The following is a 20,727-nucleotide window of genomic DNA, read 5'->3' as shown; positions in this document are numbered from 1 at the left end:
AGCACATCAACATTAAAAGTAACATTTTCATGTCTCTTATTATAAATTGTAATATTAGCTCACTATCAAGGGATTTTTGGGTTTATGGAAGAAAATAATTTAAAATATAGAACACAAACTTAGTCTATTCAGATTTTTTTCTACTCATAGTCAATGAAAACTTATGATGGCTTAATAAGTAAATGTTCTGTAATATAAAACATTAGCTGAAAATTCCATTAGATGTATTTACTTCCTCCTATTGTATTTTGTTTATAAAAATAATACAGAAAATGCTGCCAAAATTAGATATGAGGGATAATTTGTGTCAGCCCAATTGTTCCTAGACATTGCTAGAGAAACTCATGCTCGTTTAAGCTAATTTCTCAGGAAGTCCAGAAGTTATTTATCCTGTATTTTACACTCTTACAAAAATGTGCTTGTTAACTTGGCCCAGGAGTAATAGAATTTTGAAAACAAAATGTAACCCCAAATACTTTAGAAAACTGAATGGGATTAACCAACCAGGACATACTCTTAGCTGTACTAGACTCATATTTTTTGTCCAATAATAATAATGATACAATTATAAGAACCATTTATGGAAATACATCTGAAGTAAATGACTAGGAAAAATGACAAAAAATACTTGTACCATTTTTTACTAGTGGAAATGAATGCCAAAAACAATTTAAATGTCCATCAGGGGGATTTGCCTCGGTAAATTTCAACCATAAGATATAGGACAAATATGTTTCTTTTGATTCATTGTCTCTGCACTTTCTCACACTCTGTTTACACTTCAAACTATTCCAGTATATTTCCTTCCAAACCAATTCTATAAAAATTTCTCTCACTGTGGTGAGCAATGATTTTTATTTTGCCGAAATCTATAAATATTTCTGATCTGCAAAATGATTGACTCCTCAGAAATTTTCAACCTCCACCTCCACCACCTCTCTTTTGAATTCCTATGTTGTCTCACAAAGTTTTGAATAATTCTCTCTTTCTTGGCTACCAGGACATTGAATTTCCCTTGGCATCTTTTAAACCTCCTTTGCCTATTACTCGTTTCCCTGGCTTTAAAATTTGGCTCTGTATCTTCTCAGCTCAGGCTAAAATTCTACTCTAGGTAATTTTACCCATTTTTATGCTTCAAGTGGCATCTATTTTTCTCCAATTTTTACCCCCAGCCCAAGTGTCACATGTATTCCTGTAGCTACTTACACTTCCATATTTCTCATAGGAATATTGCCCCAACATGTCTGAAACCACACTTGTCATCTTTTTCACATTCAATTCCTCCTGCAGTCTTCCGCATTCTAGAATATGATACAACAGTTCACTCCTTCCTTGTCCTCAGTCCCCTCACAATCAATCATTATGTGTACTATCCATTCTACTTCCAATATATCACATATCTGATCACTTCTCTATCTCACTTGTTGCCACTTTAGTTCAAGACATCATCATGGCATATCTGCCAACTACTCTAGCCTCTGAGTCATCCTCTAAATTCTATCCTCACTCTCTGCTGCACAGCCAAGGTTCTTTTTTAATGTTTTTTTTTTATTTTGTTCAATATCTTCCTCCTCCAATAGTGTGTTGTTCAATTCTGTATACTCAGCACCTATCCCACAGGATGACATGATGTGGACATGAACATGAATCTGAACATGAATATTGGCTGAATAAATGGGTATCTTGTGATTTGTAGCCTTTAAGTAATAGGGGTCAAAGATTTTATGAAGGTAGCAATACAGAAAAAAATAGTTGGAGAGTAGGATCTTGAAGTTGACATTATGGAGGAGTCGCAATTTTTAGTAACAGCAAAATCTAGAACATGACGCTGAGAAGGAGAGTTCATGGTAGGCTAGAGACCAAAAATGAGAGATATTCAAACATCTTCTACATGGTTACTGAAATCACCAAGCTTTGTGACATGGGTGAGAATAAATACCGGTTAAGACAATGACCGGGAGCTAACATCTTCTAGAATTAGGATTTGTAGATGACCGAATAAAAATGGCTAGTAAGTGCTATAGTCTTCAGCCAAATCTGTTTAAATGAAACCTAGCAAGATGATTCTATGTATTGCACACACACACAAAAAGAAAAAAATTTGGAGACTCTTAAACTGTTCTCAATCTATAATGATATCAATATAAACTAACAAAATTTAGATCATCAAAATGTCTCTTTATGATTTCTTTTCTTTAGGTCCCTTTAGACAACATAATTCAAATAAGTAGATGAAAGAAATGCTTACATTTTTACATGACAATAAATAACTTAAAGGCAGATATTTCAGTAGCAACATAAGGAATATTCACTAAGAAGATAAATTCTCCACTTGCTAGTACAGAAAGTTAATGATGCTTGAACAGAAGTTGAAGTTTCATTCTTCATTTGTATTTAAAAATGACTTTTTGCCTAATAAACAAATGTTATGTCAGAATCATAGAACTTATGTAACTTTATCAACAGATTGTTCCTCATTTAGTTCATGCTAATAGGAGGCCAATTTGGTTACACTTCTTGTAAAAATAAAGATCTGACTCAAATATAGTGAAAATAACATTCTGGCAATTTTTCTTAAGTACAGAGTCAAACTGATTTATTTTTTGTGAGGATAATTCTGTAATTTATCACGTCGAAGAGAAAAACATGTTTTACAAATATGTAACATTGTTTAAGTATATTCATGTGCATTCAGAAAAATTGTTTTAAATATTCATTTGTGGTGCGCCTGGTGGCTCAGTTGCATAAGCGTCTGACTCTTGGTTTGGGCTGAGGTCATGATCTCAGGGTTGGTGAGATTGAGCCCTGGGTCATCAGGCTCTTCACTAATAGCACAGAGTCTGCTAGGGATTCTCTCCCTCCTCTCCCTCTCCCTCTCCTTCTCTCTCTCTCACTCTCTCTCTCTACATAAACAAATAAACTTAAAAAAATTAGAAGTAAAAAAGTAAAATGCTCATTTGTTCACACAAATGTATTCATTTATCAGTTTTAAGTTTTGTTCCAATTGCACAGTAAGTGATTCACCAAATATCTGTGTACAACCAGATAGGAGCAAAGAATCTCTAAAGGAGTTGTCATTGTTTATAAAATATGGCAGACACTAAAGTCTATTATAAAGAAACCAAAGAGTAATTATTGTTAGACATCTCTGGTTTAGGTCTATCAGTGCTCACTTGGCTATCTCTATGATCTTATAATTTTATTTTGACCCGTCCACACTAATGTGAGATCCAAAACACATGAAAATACACACATTTGAGTTTTTTATAATGTTATCTGAACTTGGCTATAGTTAACATTTTACTGAAACTGGCATTTATACTGCTAGATTAGGCATAGATACTTTTAATTTAATTATTTATATTTCATTGTAAGAGAGTACTATTACGCAAAAACTGTATTTAAATAAATTAGTGTCATACAGATCCATAGATTAACGTGTGTACTGAAATGATGTTATTGATTTAATATTCATGGCATCAAGTTGAATTAGCTACATTAGGAAAAGCTCTCAGGTCTGGCTTTTTACCTGCTCGATGCATTAACCAGCGTCTTCAAGCTACTTGGGTTACGTATCAGCTTATCCAACATGTTGACAATTTCATCAAACTTGGGCCTGCTGTTTCGGTCTTTCTGCCAGCAATCCAGCATTAACTGGTAGAGAGCAGCAGGACAGTCCATGGGGCTTGGCAGACGGTAGCCTTCCTCCACTGCTTTAATCACCTGCGTAAAGCAAAACAGAGCCATACTCAACACCACAAAGAGAAATTTCCTACTATCCAACTTTCATTCTGTCTTAGTCTTACTCTTGCACTGATAACCAGCATCGTTCTCTCTCAAATCTCTGATTACTTCTATTTGCTGCAAAATAAAACAACAATAACAAAAAGTAAATATGTTATCACAATGTAAAAAGATATTTTCTTCACATATTATAAAGAAAATAAGTGGTAATCATTTTTACATAAAATCTTGATGAAGGGTGATTTGTAACATTAACTGACATAAAAATAATGTTCATGTTTTATTTATTTATCCTTGCATTCTGGAACCAAATAGGGATTAGAGTTTTTTAGTGATTTCTCTGAAAAGTTAATGTCTTTGTAATGAAAAATTATGGGCAGATCCACATTTTTTAAAGCAATAGAACTGCAATTTTACTTCAAAAGAGACTTTTGGAGGGTAAATGATGGATAAGTCAAAGGCTAAATTAGCATAACTGTCTCATGTATCATTTAATAATGTCAGAGTCTGGCTGTTTATTATCATCTACTGATTTCTGTCAGGAATTTGGAATGACTGCATAAGTAGCACAGGCATTACAAACATCATCGATTTTAAATAAAACCACACATGTGAGTATTGTCTAATTGTGAAATTGTTTCATCAAAAACATTCATAATGTTGCTGCTGCCATCAAAATGTCTAACTGCAGAAGAAATTCGTTTATGCTTCTGAACATAATGCAGATTTTATTCTAGAAAATGCAAATATTTAAGTGATCCCCAAATCAATAATAATAAACATAGTTCTCAAATTCCTGTTGTGGATATTTCCTTAACTATTAATTACATTTTTTGAGAAAGACTTTAAATTTGATTTGACATATGAAAAAATATATATGATGATTAGAATAGGAAATTTACAAAAAAAATCTTGCAAGATTGGAACGAAACAGTCTCTCAATGGTAAAGAAAATGGCACCTGCACAAAAGCAGGAGCACATAGAAAGAAGAAGAAATGGTATATTTAAGGGAACTTTATGGCCTAGAGGTAGCAGGTAGAGAGAAAGTGTTTAAGTTCAAACCTTTCACACTGGATGGTTGTTACTATTTACTTTAGCTAAACACATTCATGGGGGGAGAGAATGTTGACAAGTATAATTTGGGGCTTGTTTTGTTTGGAGTGCATGGGGAACACCCAGATGACACTTGGCAGGAATCTGGTTAGGGTACAGGAGATATTTGAGATGAAAATGTAAATGTGAGAGTCATCATAACTTGGTTATAGCTTGAATCCAGGTGTGGTATATATCTACCCAGGAAGGGCATGAAATAAAAGTTCCTGACAAGCACAAATAGTTAAGTTCAGGCACTTCAAGGACTCAAGGACTCCAAAAAATAAATGGTCAAATAACTGAATAACTATGAGTGAAACTCCTGAGAGTCACTTAACACTTTAGTTAACTCAAAAACAGCATAAAAAATTAAATGGCAAACCATGGTAGAAATTATTACAAAAACTAAAACATATGGTTAGCCTCTTTAACGTGTTAAAGGTGGATGCATATTGAGAAATAACATGATAAAACAACAGATTCATGAGGAACAGATATTAATCAAAAATTTATAAAAGAAAAAAATGCTAAATAAATTTTGAGAAAACATTTATTCTCACTGGTGATCAATAAAAGAATAGTGAAAGAATAAAAAGTACTATTTATAATTATATATTAATAAAAGTTCATTTATGTATTAGTTTGCTTATTAGAAGACTTCCCATTGCTGATGATAACAGCAATACCAGCTATCTTTAATAACGTGAGTACCAAAATAAAATGTCCTAATACAGTTTGTCACAAAATATTTCAGTATGCAGTGAGAACAGTGATTTTTACTTATTTAAAACCTGATTTGTTTCATAATGAATTTTCCCCAAAGCTGCTACCAATAAGCTCTCTTTTTTCTTTAACACCTATGCTTTTTAAAATATTGTCTTTCTTTCACTGAGTAGCTAGTCTTCACATGTGACTATGAAATGAGTAAATGAAACCAAGCCACTAGTTTTAAAGGAATTTTATGAGTTATTTGATTTGAGATGTTATTTCTAGACTATATTACTTAATCAACTTTATTTTCAGGCAAATTTATAAATAGAAATATAATACCATGTCTCTAAGTTAACCTCAGTACTTGGTCCAGGAAATTAAGTCATTGAATTTAATTCTAAATTCATCTTTAGAATTTATCTTCAAAATATATTTAAACTATAACTTGAGACTTTATATTCCAACATATTGAATTTTGTTTTTCATTTTTAACTACATTCCCTTCATAGTTTGGGGGAGAAATGAATGTATTAGTGTTCTGGTGGATTGTGAAATGCTTGAAATATATCAAAGTGCAATTCAGGCTATTCATTTTATTACACAGTTTATAATGTATAGCTAAATGGATCATAATCTTCATTGACTTTCTTATTACCATTACATTTGTTAAGGTAGACAGTTGAGATAAACAAAGGAAAGAAAGAGAAAAAAGAAACAGACAACCAGAAGTTTTACAGATTATCTGGCACCAGTTCCTATGGGCTACATCTAAAATGTTATTATAAGCTACGCGTTTTCTTGGCATTGGCATGTAAATCAGCCGTCTAAACACAATTTTAAAAATGCTGCTTCTCTTAATACATGAAACTTCAATACTGAGCACCCGATATGGCACTATTCACTTGGTGGCCAGTTGACTTCACTGGGCCCATTTTGTCATGTAAGGGTCAGTGGCTTCATCCTTTCAGGTACCTATACCTATTCTGGGTACGATTTGCTTTTGCTGCCCACAGAGCCTCAACCACCATTACAAGCTTTGCAATACTTGATCCACAAACACTGAATCCCACACAGCATATCACTCAATGAGGGCACCCACTTCCTAGCAAAGAATGTGTGAGTATCGAATACTCAGTGATGTACTGGTAAATATTTAACAACAGGCTCTCCTTGGTGGGGGGAGGACATATTGTATCGTTTACTTGTTTACATGGTATAAATACTCCCTCCAGGTCGATTGCAAACTGTCAACATGATCTCATTCTGAAAATCTGCTAGCTGGTACAAGGGTGGTTCCAGCAACCATTGCACATAGTACATCATAAATTCATCCATAAGGCATTTAAGCTGCTTTCACACAGTTGGGGCAGGGAAAAATACTGCGAACCCTAGGTGATACACTTGGGACTTCTTGTTACTCTTTTGTAATAACTGTGGCCTGAAAAGGCTAACCCCCAAGAATGAAAGATGGATCCAGGCTACTAGTTCAGCCACCATGACCTGCCATGTTGATAAATGAGGGGAATCCAGAATGGATAGTGAAGGAAGGAGAGGCAAAGGACCAGGTGAGGTCCTGAGATCAACTGAAACCACAGGGACTACAGTTCAGTTCATAACCTGCCTCTTCTGAGTTTCCACTTAGATAGAAAAATCCACAGAATCATGAAACAGATGCTCCTGGAACCTGTGTGGGGAAGTAGGTCAGTGCTGCAAAAGGTGAAGAGCATGGAAATCATGAAAATTTGTCTCTCAGATCTTTACCTGCTGGATGCTAATTAATCAACAACCCTTAACCCTAAACTTTCTAAAACCATCATCACATTTACACCAAAGCCAGGCTTTGCAAAGGTTACTTCCAGTCAATTATTGAGCATGGCAGTGATAATAAGATAGGCTCATTTCTATGTGACCCCTATGACAGACAATGTTTTCACAGTCTGACATCTCTCCCAGCTATCCTGCATTCTTCTTCCTTACAAGAATTTCTCCTTAATACTAATGTATATCTAATTCCTTCTTGGAATAGGTTTCTTGCAGGACCTAGACTAGCACAGGCATTATATCATAAGCACTACACCACAAATTGTACTTATAATGTCTATATTCATCATCATTATATATTTGTAAGATAGGAACTATTATATGCATTTTATAGATGAAATGTATGAGACTCCAGAAGGTTAAGTAATTGCCTGTGTTTACACAACCAAGAAGTAGCAGTGGTAAGATTTACAGGCAAGTCTCTCTGGCAAGCAAACCTGTGATCTTCCCATCCTGATGCTAAGTCTCACCATTGGAATTAGAAATAACTACCTTCCAACTAAATAATTTGGGAGAGTTATAGATCTCACTCCATGGAATCAGATTTCTTGCTCCACAAGAAAAAAAAATATCTACAATTAAAATGTGCTATTTTGGAAAGGAGTGCATTCTTCATCACAGGAGATGTAAAAATGTAAGTTGGATAACTGAGTGGCAGGAATTTTGTAGGCGGAAGTTGAGCATCAGCAGTGTGTTTTGATGAATTAAATTTAACTAAGGTGTGAGTGCCTATGTTGCTAGGTATTTACTTGAAATCTCACACATGAGTCATTTTGTTACTGTGAGATAGGAGGCTTTTCAGAAGTGACTGGAGTTTAAGAATATATTCTTGGAAATAATCTCAGATACCAAAGAAATAGTTCTGGATATACCCATTTTTTTCGTAGGATTTATTTCCTGTTTCCAATATTATTAAAGATATATAGAGTATATCTTTTTCTTAGTACATCAATCTTAGATCAGTAGCATTCCAGAGATTAAAGACATCTTAAAAATCCTCTATTAAAGTCCATTCCCTTTGTAATCATTGAAATTGACCAAGAGTTATAGATTCCAAAATGACTGGCTTTTAGTTCAAGATTTTTGGTTTTTGTTTTTGCTGTTGTTGTTAAATAGAAAGGTACAGGACTTTTGAACTGAATATGGATATTTCTTTATGTATCGCTTACTCCAAAGGGATAAGAGTTGAAATGAGGTTACCAGTCACTAAAATAATTGCTTTTCTCTCAGGGCAGGCAGCATTATCCTTGCAAGACTAATATTATCTTCAAAGACCAATATTTGTCAAATACACTCATTGTAGATATTATTATACTAAGGCTATTAAGTCAAATAATTTGTTCACTGTCAAATGTTGGTAATTTTCAGTATTTATATGGGACCTAAGTTCCTCACACTTTAATTATAATGCATTTAATTATATGCTGTGTGTTATAAAATATTCTTTTTGTTTTACCATAAAATATTTCAGAAATATAAGATATGTGTATCTTTTTTTGTCCCATCAGAAATTACAACAAAGAATAGAAGGAGGATGAGAGGCACGCCCCGTACAAAGTAGGCTGACATCCTTTTGGGGTCAAAAATTCTTCCTGCCTTAGAGTAAGATGTAGGCCAGCAGAAATAGTAATAGAAAACAGTCAAAAAAAAAAGAACAAAGAACAAAAGTAATTCTAACATAAGAAGACTGAAAAACAGATAAATGAGTTTCTAAAACATTTTGTAATCTATGTGGTTAGTGTAGTCTACATATTCATACATTTCCCAATAAATGCAAGAGTAAAACACTGTTACTAAGTATAAAAATGCAATGCAATTAAGTCTCTTTTTATTTAGGTCTGGATTTTAAGTTCAGAAAAATGTTGCCATTTAAAATTGTTGCTATCAATAAAGAAGCCTCTACTGACCTCAGGATATTATCTTAGCTTCCTAAGTTTGAATCAGAGTTCACGGTCTGGTATTAAAATTATCTTCATCATTCTGGTTTATTTTTATGATGTGCTGTTATGTTTTTTCTCTGTGATGACAGAGGCAATCCTAAATCAAAATAAACCCACTGCAGCATTCTGTCCCCTTGACATGGTAGAAGATCTCCTCTGGGAGATTTAGAATATTCTGCATGTCTTGGCAGTGTAATATTTTCATGATGCAAAGCCTTTTAAGAAGCAGATAGTATCTGGAATGTAGAGATTATGGGATATATCATTCAAAACACCAAATCAGTACTTCTATTTTGCTCTCTGAGAGTTTGTTTCCAAAGAGATATTCAGTGATCATGGTGTTCAAATATCTGTCATGTTTCTTAAATACAAATTTGGATAGCAATTGAGGAAATCAAACTTAGTGCTATATGTAGAAGCTAAATGCTACTAACAACTGTGAACCTGCTTCGAAAATACATAGCATCTATTGTACAATTTATTAAAAGCAGACAGAAAGATCTGCAATTTTATAATCATTTACTTTAAACCTTATCTAGATTCTTGGTAAACCTAGTCTAAGCCAAAATATTAGTTTTTATTATAATTTCCTGAGAATATTATATCAGCACTCCCTTTTATTTTCTAAATAGTTTGAATTAAAGTTATCTGAGAGTATATCAAAACTCTCAAATGGCTAAAATCAGAAAGAAAAAAAAAACGTGTCTCAAATCCTTCATACCTCCTTGTTTCTATGTCCCTCTTAGTATAATTTTATATTGTCCATTCACAGTAGGCAGTGTGATTGCCCTAAATATGGGATTGGCCACTGCAACTGGCCTGATCATTGGATTGGCCAATGTAATTTTATGCTACTTGATGAGATGCAATAGGGATCATTCTTGCCCTTCAGTCACTTGACAGATGAGCTCACATCTACACTAGTCTACTGGTCTCCAGAGGAAGATGAAGGTCACGTGGATTAGAGCCACGGTATGCCAGTATACAGCAACCAACCCCACTGCCAACATGAGCAAGCCCAGTCACGATCAACAAAAACACTATGAGCATTTACATACCATCATGTTCTACTCTGGTCTATAATTTTATTTGTGACAGATGCAACTGTATCACATAAAATTGCCAATAATATAGATAACAATGCTACACATATCATACACTAGCTGGGAAGGACTAATAATTCTGAGTTACAGAATGAGAATTGAAAAGAAGTTAACTAGGTAAATAAGGGACCAATGTTTTCCTTGGCATGGCAGAATAAAATACTTTCACAACAATTAAAGGACAGAATGGCATTAAAATAAGTCTTAAGAAAAGTTAGAAGCCAACTGTGAAGTGCTCGGTAGTTCAAGTTAGCATTTGGCATTTATCTGGAGAAAAGTAAGTAGCAATCAGGTCTGGTCTTCCTTCAGGTTATAAAAATCCAGAGTTGAATTTGAGTTGAAGATTTTATATTCATCCAGATGGCTGATCTAGGATCATTGGTTGACAATGGAAGGGAAGAAGCAGACATTGATTTAATTGGAGATAGTGTGGTAGTTTGGTACAAAAATTTTAGGGAATCATGGTGAAATCTCTGGTGCTACTTTTATTATTTTTTTGTGACCTTAAGAAAGTCATTTAATCTCTCTAAATTCAGTTTCTTAACTGCAAAACAAGAATTACAATAGCATCTCTCTAATGAGAGATGCACAATAGGAATTCAATGATACAGTTTTTTTTTAACAGCACTAGCCCTAAAATTGTAAAGCTGAAGTGAATAGATACTATGTTCTCCCAAATTTAGAGAAATATAAGCCAGCACTCCTTCCCCTAAACCAAGTGAGTAGGACACAAAGAGAACCGATTGTAGCAATTTTAGATAACTACAAAAAGGGTTCACTGCCTTGCCATAGGCTTGTTAGGGGGTGGGAATGCATTAAGCCCAATTTACTGTCACTTATCAGAGAAGAATGCTATGAAATAAGTCTTAGAAAAGCCATCGTGTGACCTTGACATCTCACCAGGAGATATTGGAAGAAGGCAGGCTGGCTGGAGCAGTCTACAACAGTAGTCCAAAAAGGGAACAATGGCAGAGCATCCAACCAGAATGGGTTTCGCTTTCAGGTGAAGTACACATGCACTGGACAGCAAGAGACTGTGAGATTGGGAGCAGACAGCAAGTGAGGTGAACCCTGGAAGTAAGTTGGCGTAAGACACCCTCCTCCTCTGGTGACCGTCCCCAGGGGTCCTTTCAAGAGCTCCGACACATACTTCACTAGAGAACCAACGTTTGGGTATTTGACCTGTGGGAGGCATCAACAACTAGCAAAAAAAAAAAAAAAAAAAATCTTGCCCTTTCTTTTCTACATACCCATCAAGGGCAATTCTGAAAAATCTAGATACAAACTTTGCCAAAGGAGGAAGAGGAGCAAAAATGGGACCATTCTTCCTTCGCTAGGTACCGAGGGTCAGGCTGGCCTTGTGGTTGTGGAAAACACTTTGAAATGGATATGGCATTGGCTTTGATTTAGACTGGACTTGAATTTTTATATCTGAAATTGAATCTTAATTACTGGCATGGGACTGTTGTTTCAACAAAATGAGGCTGAAGAGCTGTAGGATCTGTCTAATAACCCCTGAAGGCATAGGAGTGGGAGATTTTACAGAGCATGGATGAAAGAAATAATTGGAGGAAAAAAATAAATGTTTTAAATCAGTATGCTGTTGAGTTAAGATTGCTCCATATACTGGTTTTATAAAGAAGTAACGAGACAGTTGATGAAGCACTTAAGACAGTATGTGGCACATAGTTAGGGTTCAATATATGTTAGCTGCTTTTACAGTTGTTGTTATTTGAAGGGAAAATATCAAATTTCAACGTGATCCAAAATGGGAAGGCTGTATTGAATAGTAACAATGGAAAATTACAAAAGCAAAGACCAAAGAGCCATGTGTCAGGCATCACATAATAAATATTCTGAACTTGAATAGAAGAATCTTTCATAGTTTCTTTAATTTTAGGATTCTATTATTCTAAGTGTGAATTATTTTTCCATGTAAGAAAAAATCTGTTTTTCCCCATATTAGACAGTCCAACTCTTCTTACATTTTTTTAAATTAAAAAAAACATAGATTATTATTTTTATCCCCTAAAAGCATCCACTATTACATCAATATCATTTATCCTTTCAGTTTGGAGTATTAGCTGTCTTTATCAAATGCAAATCATGAAAACGTGGCTGTCAGTATTCATTCTCTGATGGCTTCTTCTTCATCTTTGAAAATAATACTGACATTAAATGAGTGAACCCATCACTATAGTACAGCTAAAACTGTCTGGCAAGGGACTAAGCTTTTATGTAATAGTAACTTACTCTCTTTTGTACTAACTCATTTTGAGTTTCTGCATAAAGGCTATTTCAACAACAATAAAACAGATCAGAGGGTAAGCAAAGTATTTCATTTTTTTAAGCAACTGTCATTTTGAGAAATGAAAAAAGATTCTTTCTTCCAACTCAGAGAATAAAGCATTTCATTCTAAACTCGAGGGAGAGTAGTTCCATACTTACGTCTTGATTGGTCATCTCCCAATAGGGTCTCTCCCCATAAGACACAACCTCCCACATCACGATTCCATAGCTCCAGACATCACTGGCAGAGGTAAACTTTCGGAAAGCTATAGCTTCTGGGGCCGTCCATCTGATTGGAATTTTGCCTCCCTAAAATTGAAAAAGAATACAAGAATTCCCACATACTTCAAGCACATTTGGGGATATTGCTGCCTCACTAGAAATCTCTAGAAAGAGATGTAGCATTTTTAAGTGAATCTGTTTGACAGCATGCAGTCTCTTTTCACATACCTCAGCCCGTAAGCACTTGTAGACTGACTACTAATTGGCTGTCCGGAAGGTTTCTGGTTTAAATTCTATTTGACTACTGGAACACATACAGGACCCACATCTCAATTACAGTATCAGGATGGCAACTCAAAGAGGGGAAAGCAGGCAGCCAAGCAAATCAATAAGGTAAACTTTCATGACTTTCTAACAGAGAGTAAAGGACTTAAAATCCCAGGGTAGTTTTTTTCTTCCTTTCTTTAACATAGGAATTATAAATGGAAAGTCTTGTTTGCTGAATGCAACCCTGAGAAGTTTAACAGTAAGACGAACATGAAAATCAGATATAATTATATTTCCCCCCGACATTGTGCAATTTCTTTTAGACTTGATTTCTCTTATTTTCTGCCAACATATTTTGGTGTTTTTTCTGTTACATATTGTTTTTGTTTTTTCCTAATAGATAGGTATCTCACTTAATTTAACCAAATTAAAAATTATTGAAACTAGATTGCAGGGAAAAATTTATGACATGATATCAAGTTTGGAGTTTTTTCATGGTAAAAAAAAATTGGCTTGGTAGATTTCCTCTTAGTTCACAAAATAAACACTTTTATATCCTTCCGGCAAACTTAGGAAACCCAACATTTCATCCATAAGCAAAAATATTTTAAAGGGGGAGGGTACAGGATTTGAATATTTTCTTGCAGAAAAGATTAACTTATGCCTTCCCATTTTGCAGAGAGGGAATGATTTAATTCATACACTAGGGAAAAAAATGGAACTTAAGGAAATAACAGCTTCATGTAACATTTGAAGTTGTTCTGTGAGCTGAAGTTAATTTGAACTATTCAATCTATGTTTAAATTATTTGTTCCTTAGATATATGGTAACACCACTTTAAAAAGACTTTCCTGACACATACTTTTGTTAATTAAATATTCATAGGTAAGATTATATCATTAGGCTTGGCCGTGTGTCACTGTGATATTCTATAACGATATAATTACAGAATTATAGTTATATTCTATAACTAACTATACTATTCCTCTTAAAATTGTAGATTGTCAATTACTTTAAACTTCAGCTTAGAACTTTTCTCCCAGTCCTCTGACCATCATATTTGATATCGCTATTATCTGAAGTTCCCTTATCTTCTCATCTCTCAATATACGGATTTTCCATAAACTGCTATTATGACCCATTTCAAAGGAGTGTCTTGAAGGTCTTGGGGTCTCTGCCTCCCCTCTCCTCGCTTCCCCCCCCCACCCCGGCCCCCAGCATGATACATTAACACACACCTTGACAAATCTGTTTTATGCATTTAACTAAGACATCAACCAATCATACTGGGAATGGATTTGTCTATAAACTCCCTCTTGCTTAGGCCAAGTTTATTAAGTGTAACAGTAATCCCAACGGAATTCTTAATTGAGGTTTCACTTAATGCAAATAATGAAAATAACAATTAGCTTTAGAAGAGGAGGGTTATCCCATCAATTAATTTATTGATTTATTAAGCTAACCATTAAAAGGCTTTGTTTGCTTAGATAAGTTACTCTTGGACTTCAGTATAGTACAGTCCCTAAATATCAATGAATCACAAAGCAACAGCTGAAAAAAAAAAGCCTTATAATCTATGAAAAGAGTTTATCGTTAGACTGCGAGTAGAAGTAATTTTAAATAATTGAATTAAATAAGCAATGTGTAACATATCTGTCTTAAGAATGTGAGATGACTGGGGAGGCTTGATGGCTCAGTCGGTTAAGTATCAGAACTTGGCTCAGGTCATGATCTCACAGTTTGTGAGCTTGATCTGTGCTCACAACTCAGAGCCTGGAGCCTGCTTCAGATTCTGTGGCTCCCTCTTTCTCTGCCCCTCCCCGCTCTTGCACTCTGTCTCTCTCTCAAAAATAAATAAACATTAAAAAAAATTTTTTTAAATGTGAGATGCCAAAAGTGTCCTTCTGTATTGACACAACAGTTAACCAAATCTTATAGTGAAAAAGATACAATGATAAATTTTTAGCTTCACAAGGAGTTGGAACATTGAGGATATTTAACTTCATGTTTTCTTGACATTGAAAGATTTAGAATTAAACACAGTTTATGATAAGGGATTCAAACTCAAAAGGTGCAATACATAGAATGCTCCAAAAATTCTCTTACACCAATACCCACAGTTTTCCACAGAAAGAATTGTCAGATATATACCATATCGATTCAGGAAGCAATTATTTTGCTGGAAAAGGGTGTTGATTTATGCTAATTATGACAATATGAGCTAGTGGCCAACTTTCCATAAATGTGGGCTTAGCAGTTAATATAGCATGTCAGGAAAGTAATTAGGCATTAAAATACTTCCAGTGAATCAAAACTTTTTGAAGAAATAGTTATTTTATTCCCTACCATGTGAGTCCTTAAAAGGTAGGCTTAGATATTTCATTTCTGTATTTGTTTTACAAATGAGGACACTGTGGTGCAGAGAGTTTAAGCTTCCCAATGTTATACATGTTTATATATTCATATATACATATATAATATTTATTTGTTTTAGTTAGGAAATTCTCTAACTTTCTCTTTTACATTTAAAACTCTGTATGTACAATTTTCGAAGCGTTGTATTCACTCTGACCTCAAAGTTTTTGTTTTCAGTATCTGTAAGGGGAAAAAAAATGAAATCTTGTGACCCATACGGTGAATACTTTACTTATTTGAGTTTAATATACAAATTTGCTGCTATCCAACCTGTAGAATGATTACATTTTTTTATCTCCCCCTCCCACCATCCCTTTTTCTCTCTGTCTTCCTATGGGAGAGGAATGTTCTTTTTACTATTTCCTTTAAACACCTTTAAAAATTAAACATGTCTAGTCTAGTGTTTCAGAAATGCATTCTGTTAGATCTTACCCTGGTGGTATAGGCTGCCTCGGGATCGTCTTCCAGCACCCTGGAAAGTCCAAAGTCAGACACTTTGCACACAAGGTTACTGTTGATTAAGATGTTTCTGGCAGCAAGGTCTCTATGCACGTAGCCCATGTCGGAAAGGTACTTCATTCCCGCAGCGATGCCTCTCAGCATGCCAACAAGCTGAATCACAGTGAATTGCCCATCGTTTTTCTGTAGAAATGATGTAGAAATATTAGTCCTGCGGCAATAATTACTGAGGGAAAATTTGAAAGGATCTTCCTTCAAGCGCCAAATTAATAGTATCACCAAATTCATATGCCATTCTTAGCTGAAGGAGAATGGAAAAAGTTATGAAATATTTTGTTAATTTTGTAACATTTACCAGTCCTCTGCTTAGTCAAAGCAGATCAAGACTTTGAAAGCTCTTGTCAAAAATCTCATTTAGTTGCCCTTTTCTGCATTGTAATTCCTTTACTCTCAGTAATCAGAGGAGAATGTTCATCACTCCAACCTAGCACCTGCCTTAGATGAATATAGCACATTTTTGAGGTGCTTCAAAATAAGTTAGCTGGATAGGCATATTGGAGTAAAAAAGAAGTGGCTGGAGGAGACAAAGGAGTTTCTTTAACAACAGATGGGAGAAAGATCACTGAGCAATGACCAGACAACGTTAGCATTTCTTAGAAGCTTGCTGTCTTTGTCCAAGGCACTGAATTTACTGCAGGTACATGGAATAAGGCCCAACTAATGATTAATTTGAAATAAAGGAATGATATAATCTTAAGAGACTAGAGAACTTGAAGATACGTATAAGAAATTTGAGAACAGAATCTGGTAGAGTCTGGAGATTAGAAGAAAACTTTGCCTTATCAGTAGACAGCTGTCCTCTTCAATGCACCGGTCCTTGGAATAATCCTCAAGAAAGTCATTGTCCCATCACCTCGCCTAATCAGTAGTAATAGTTGCTACACTAAATGTGAAAACCTGCCAGCCTACAGGTTTAATCAGGCCTGCAAACATGTTACATTGTCCAGCACAAGCTACTTAGTAATATAATGAGTTGCCAACAATTAAAATTTGGACACTTGCACATAAAAACAAAACAATATTTTTCCTGGGACCCAGAAGATCTGACAACATTAGTGATACCATCTATTATCATGTAATCATTCCACTGGTAAAAGTGGTGGCTGACCCTCAGATGGGTTAGAAGTCTATTGGGTCCCTTCATTAATACAAAAAAGTTGCATAGACATTTTACACTTTTTTTTCCTTGCTCTACCTGACATTATATACTCTGAAAAACTTACTACTTGTAAAAAAGCGTCTTTTTTTTTCCTTTTCTTTCCTTCTGTCTTTTTGTTTTCTTCCTTTTTCTCCCCTTTCATTTTTTTGGGGGGCAAATTAACATATATTTAAAGAAAACTATGGGGACATATGGTTTGGGTTTGTGTACATTTCTGAAAAGGACAAGTTTCAGACCAAAGTTTATTTTTGGAGTATAAACATTCTGACCCCCGAAATTTCTATTTCAAAATTCTGCTTTACAGTGACTTAATTTCAACTTCAACATCATAGCCAATATACAAATAACACTTTGAATAATTAAGTTGGTCTCAAACCTACCTTTAAAAATGTATCTAAAGAGCCATTTTCCATGTACTCCGTCACTATCATCACGGGTTTGCCTGAAAAGAAAACATGGTATGAACTGTAATGTTTTGATTTGGCATTCTTATCTAGGAAATGTTTGCCATAAGTTATTACTTCTTCCAAATTATATATATTCTTTTAAAAAACGTCCTCTTTGAGTAGCAAGTAAATTCATGACATGATGATATCTTAGTGTAATGGGAAAGTATCACAAGAATAATAATAGACTGACATTTAAGATATAAAAATACACAATTTTCAATATTAAAATCAGTTTGTCAAAAATAGTTTAAGCCTGCATTTTAGTTTAATACAGGTAATGATATAATATGCCAAATAATATCCAGCAAAGAACTGTGAACATATTTATCTTTCCCACAATTCTGAATAAAAATTCCTGTCTATCTAACTGTCCTGCATGCGCCCCTTGAATATAGGTTGTATTTTCCTAACTTTATTTCTATGTTCTTATAACTCCTTTCCTCATGGATACATCCTTTTTCCTCTCTGTCACACACACTCGCTATCAGCCCGAATTTTTTTCATTCCTCAAAACTCTGTTCTATGGCCATTGGGTGGGGGGATGGGCTAAATGGGTGATGGGCATTAAGGAGGGCACTTGTTGAGATGAGCACTGGGTGTTATATGTAAGTGATCAATCACTAAATTCTACTCTTGAAATCATTATTACATTACATGTCAACTAACTTTAATTTAAATAAATATTAAAAATTAAAGAAAAACTTCTAATTTCTCTTGCTATCTGGAAACTTCTCTAGCAATCACTGTTTCCTCCCCTTTCATGTCTGATATAGAAATGCAACCTAGAGGTCAGCTGGACAGACTCTGAAGTCATGCTGCATGGCTTTGAATGCCAGATCAATCACTTATGATGCAATCTTGAGCAAATCATTTATTATCTTTGTACCTCAGTTTTCTCATCTGTAAAATAAGTGTATTAATGTCACCTACTTCACAGAGTTGTGGTAAGTATCCAGCAATCCATATGGTTATGCAAGTCACTTTGAATAGTGCTGGCCAGTTAGAATTTGATGTTTTGTTATTTTATAAACTTTAACTATGTATCTATGGTTTAAATTTCTTGCTGGATATAGGTTGACTAAGAGAATAGATCATATTTTATCTTCCATAAAATTATGGCACTTTGTATATAATGTATCTGTGATACAAGATGAAAAATACATGATGAGGGGCACCTGGGTGGCTCAGTCAGTTAAGCACCAATTCTTGATCTCGGCTCCAGTCATGACCTCATGATTCCTGAATTGGAGTCCCTCACTGGGTTCTGTGCTGATAGTGTGGAGTCTGCTTCAGATTCTGTCTCTCCCTCTCTTTTTGCTTATCCCCTACTCATGATCTCTTACTCAAAATAAACAGATAAACTTAAAAAAATACAAGATCGGGGTGCCTGGATGGCTCAGTAGGTTAAGCGTCTGACTTCAGCTCAGGTCATGATCTCATGGTCCATGAGTTCGAGCATGAGTCGGGCTCTGTGCTGACAGTTCAGAGCCTGAAGCCTGCTTCAGATTCTGTATCTCCCTCTCTCTCTGCCCCTCCCCTGCTCTTCTCTCTCTCTGTCTCTCTCAAAAATAAATAAACATTTAAAAAAATATAAGATCAAAAATCCTTATTATATAAGAAAATATCTAAAACATGATTGTTAGTTTTATCACTCCACATTGACCTCACTATATTTTAAAACATGCCCCTTTACTAATTTAATAAAAGCATGTTACATAAAATTTGTGTTAAAATATTTTTGTTTAAATTATTTGTTACATTTGTGTTAAATTTTGTGTTAAATTATTTGTTAAATTTGTGTTAAAATATTTGTGTTTAAAATATTTTGAGTTAAGTAAAAGGATACCTTATGTCAGAAAAATTGGTATCTTACATGTCTATTAATTAACTTTTTGTATTATGAAGAGAAACACTTAAACAATCAGAACATGTTGGGATGAGCACTGGGTGTTGTATGGAAACCAATTTGACAATAAATTTCATATATTAAAAAAATAATCATAAAATGCATTATAATTAACATAATAGCATTCTCCAGAAAAACATCTGTATTTTACTGAAGAAGTGATTAATTCAACCCATAGAATTATATATTACATATTTATTCATACAACATTATCTAGAAGTGCAAATAAAGCTATAGAAAATTAGACAATTACATATGACAAAGAAATAAGTAGGAAGAAAAATGATTTTTTCAGGTCAAGATCACTTAAAAGTTACTATTTAGAATAATAAGGTAGTACTAATTTCTTACTCAGATAATTATCTTTTTTAAAAAAATACTTCAGAAGCAATATTCTTTTAATTGAATGTGATGAGTATATTACAAATCTAGACACATTTCTCTCTTCCTCTTTAATGTTTAGAAAAGTATTTAAAAATTTTGTCTAAAATAATTCCTTTGGCATACGTTTGTAGACACCTACGTTTGGTGAAACATCACATATGCAGAGAACAAACACTAGAGAGGGAGAGTCATCATTTGATCTGAACCTTGAAGACTGAAGGGGACACCCCTGTAATCAAAGGTAACATATTCCAGGAAGAAGAGGCAACATGTGCCAAGACATCTTGTCATGAAAGAACCCATCAAGCTCAAATATGGCTAAAGCCCTGGATTTTTGCTTTGTCAATTAGGAAGTGATAGGAGATGAGTTGGGAAACAAGTTTCTTAAAACCTGACTGGGCATACAATACCTTAGTAAAATAAATAAATAAATAAACTCATAATGTATTTGCAAGTGTCTGTGACAGCACAAGAGAAGAAAAGATTATGTTTTTTTAATTAGTTTTTAATTGTAATCTAAGCTCATGAATAGAGAAGTGTTTCCAGTTTAACTTTATTTTAATTATATTGCCACACCCATTTTAATTCAACTTTTAAAATAAACATAATTGTGCTTTGGACCTTTTTAGTCACATTCTCACATCTCAGAGCCCATTTTAGCCTTTCTTTAATGTCGAAGCTCCCTCCCCCTACCCTTTTTTTTCC

The 20,727-nt window shown here is 34.4% G+C and overlaps 1 protein-coding gene across 7 annotated transcripts in view; it reads right to left on the bottom strand.

Moving 5' to 3' along the window:
* The window catches only part of EPHA5 (EPH receptor A5), a 355,806-nt gene that overhangs the window by 13,155 nt on the left and 321,924 nt on the right, over positions 1–20,727 (bottom strand). For all 7 annotated transcript variants that reach the window (XM_023253073.2, XM_023253075.2, XM_023253074.2 and 4 more), the window contains 4 exons: positions 17,664–17,725; positions 16,038–16,247; positions 12,861–13,010; positions 3,530–3,723 (listed from right to left, as the gene is read on the bottom strand). In XM_023253073.2, the coding sequence (XP_023108841.1) occupies positions 3,530–3,723; positions 12,861–13,010; positions 16,038–16,247; positions 17,664–17,725 (616 nt within the window). The remainder of the gene's footprint in view (positions 1–3,529; positions 3,724–12,860; positions 13,011–16,037; positions 16,248–17,663; positions 17,726–20,727) is intronic.

The sequence above is a fragment of the Felis catus genome, chromosome B1 (assembly GCF_018350175.1).
Source record: "Felis catus isolate Fca126 chromosome B1, F.catus_Fca126_mat1.0, whole genome shotgun sequence".
NCBI lineage: Eukaryota > Metazoa > Chordata > Mammalia > Carnivora > Felidae > Felis > Felis catus.
The sequence above is the reverse complement of the archived record's forward strand: the minus strand, read 5'-3'. Positions and strand labels throughout refer to the sequence as shown.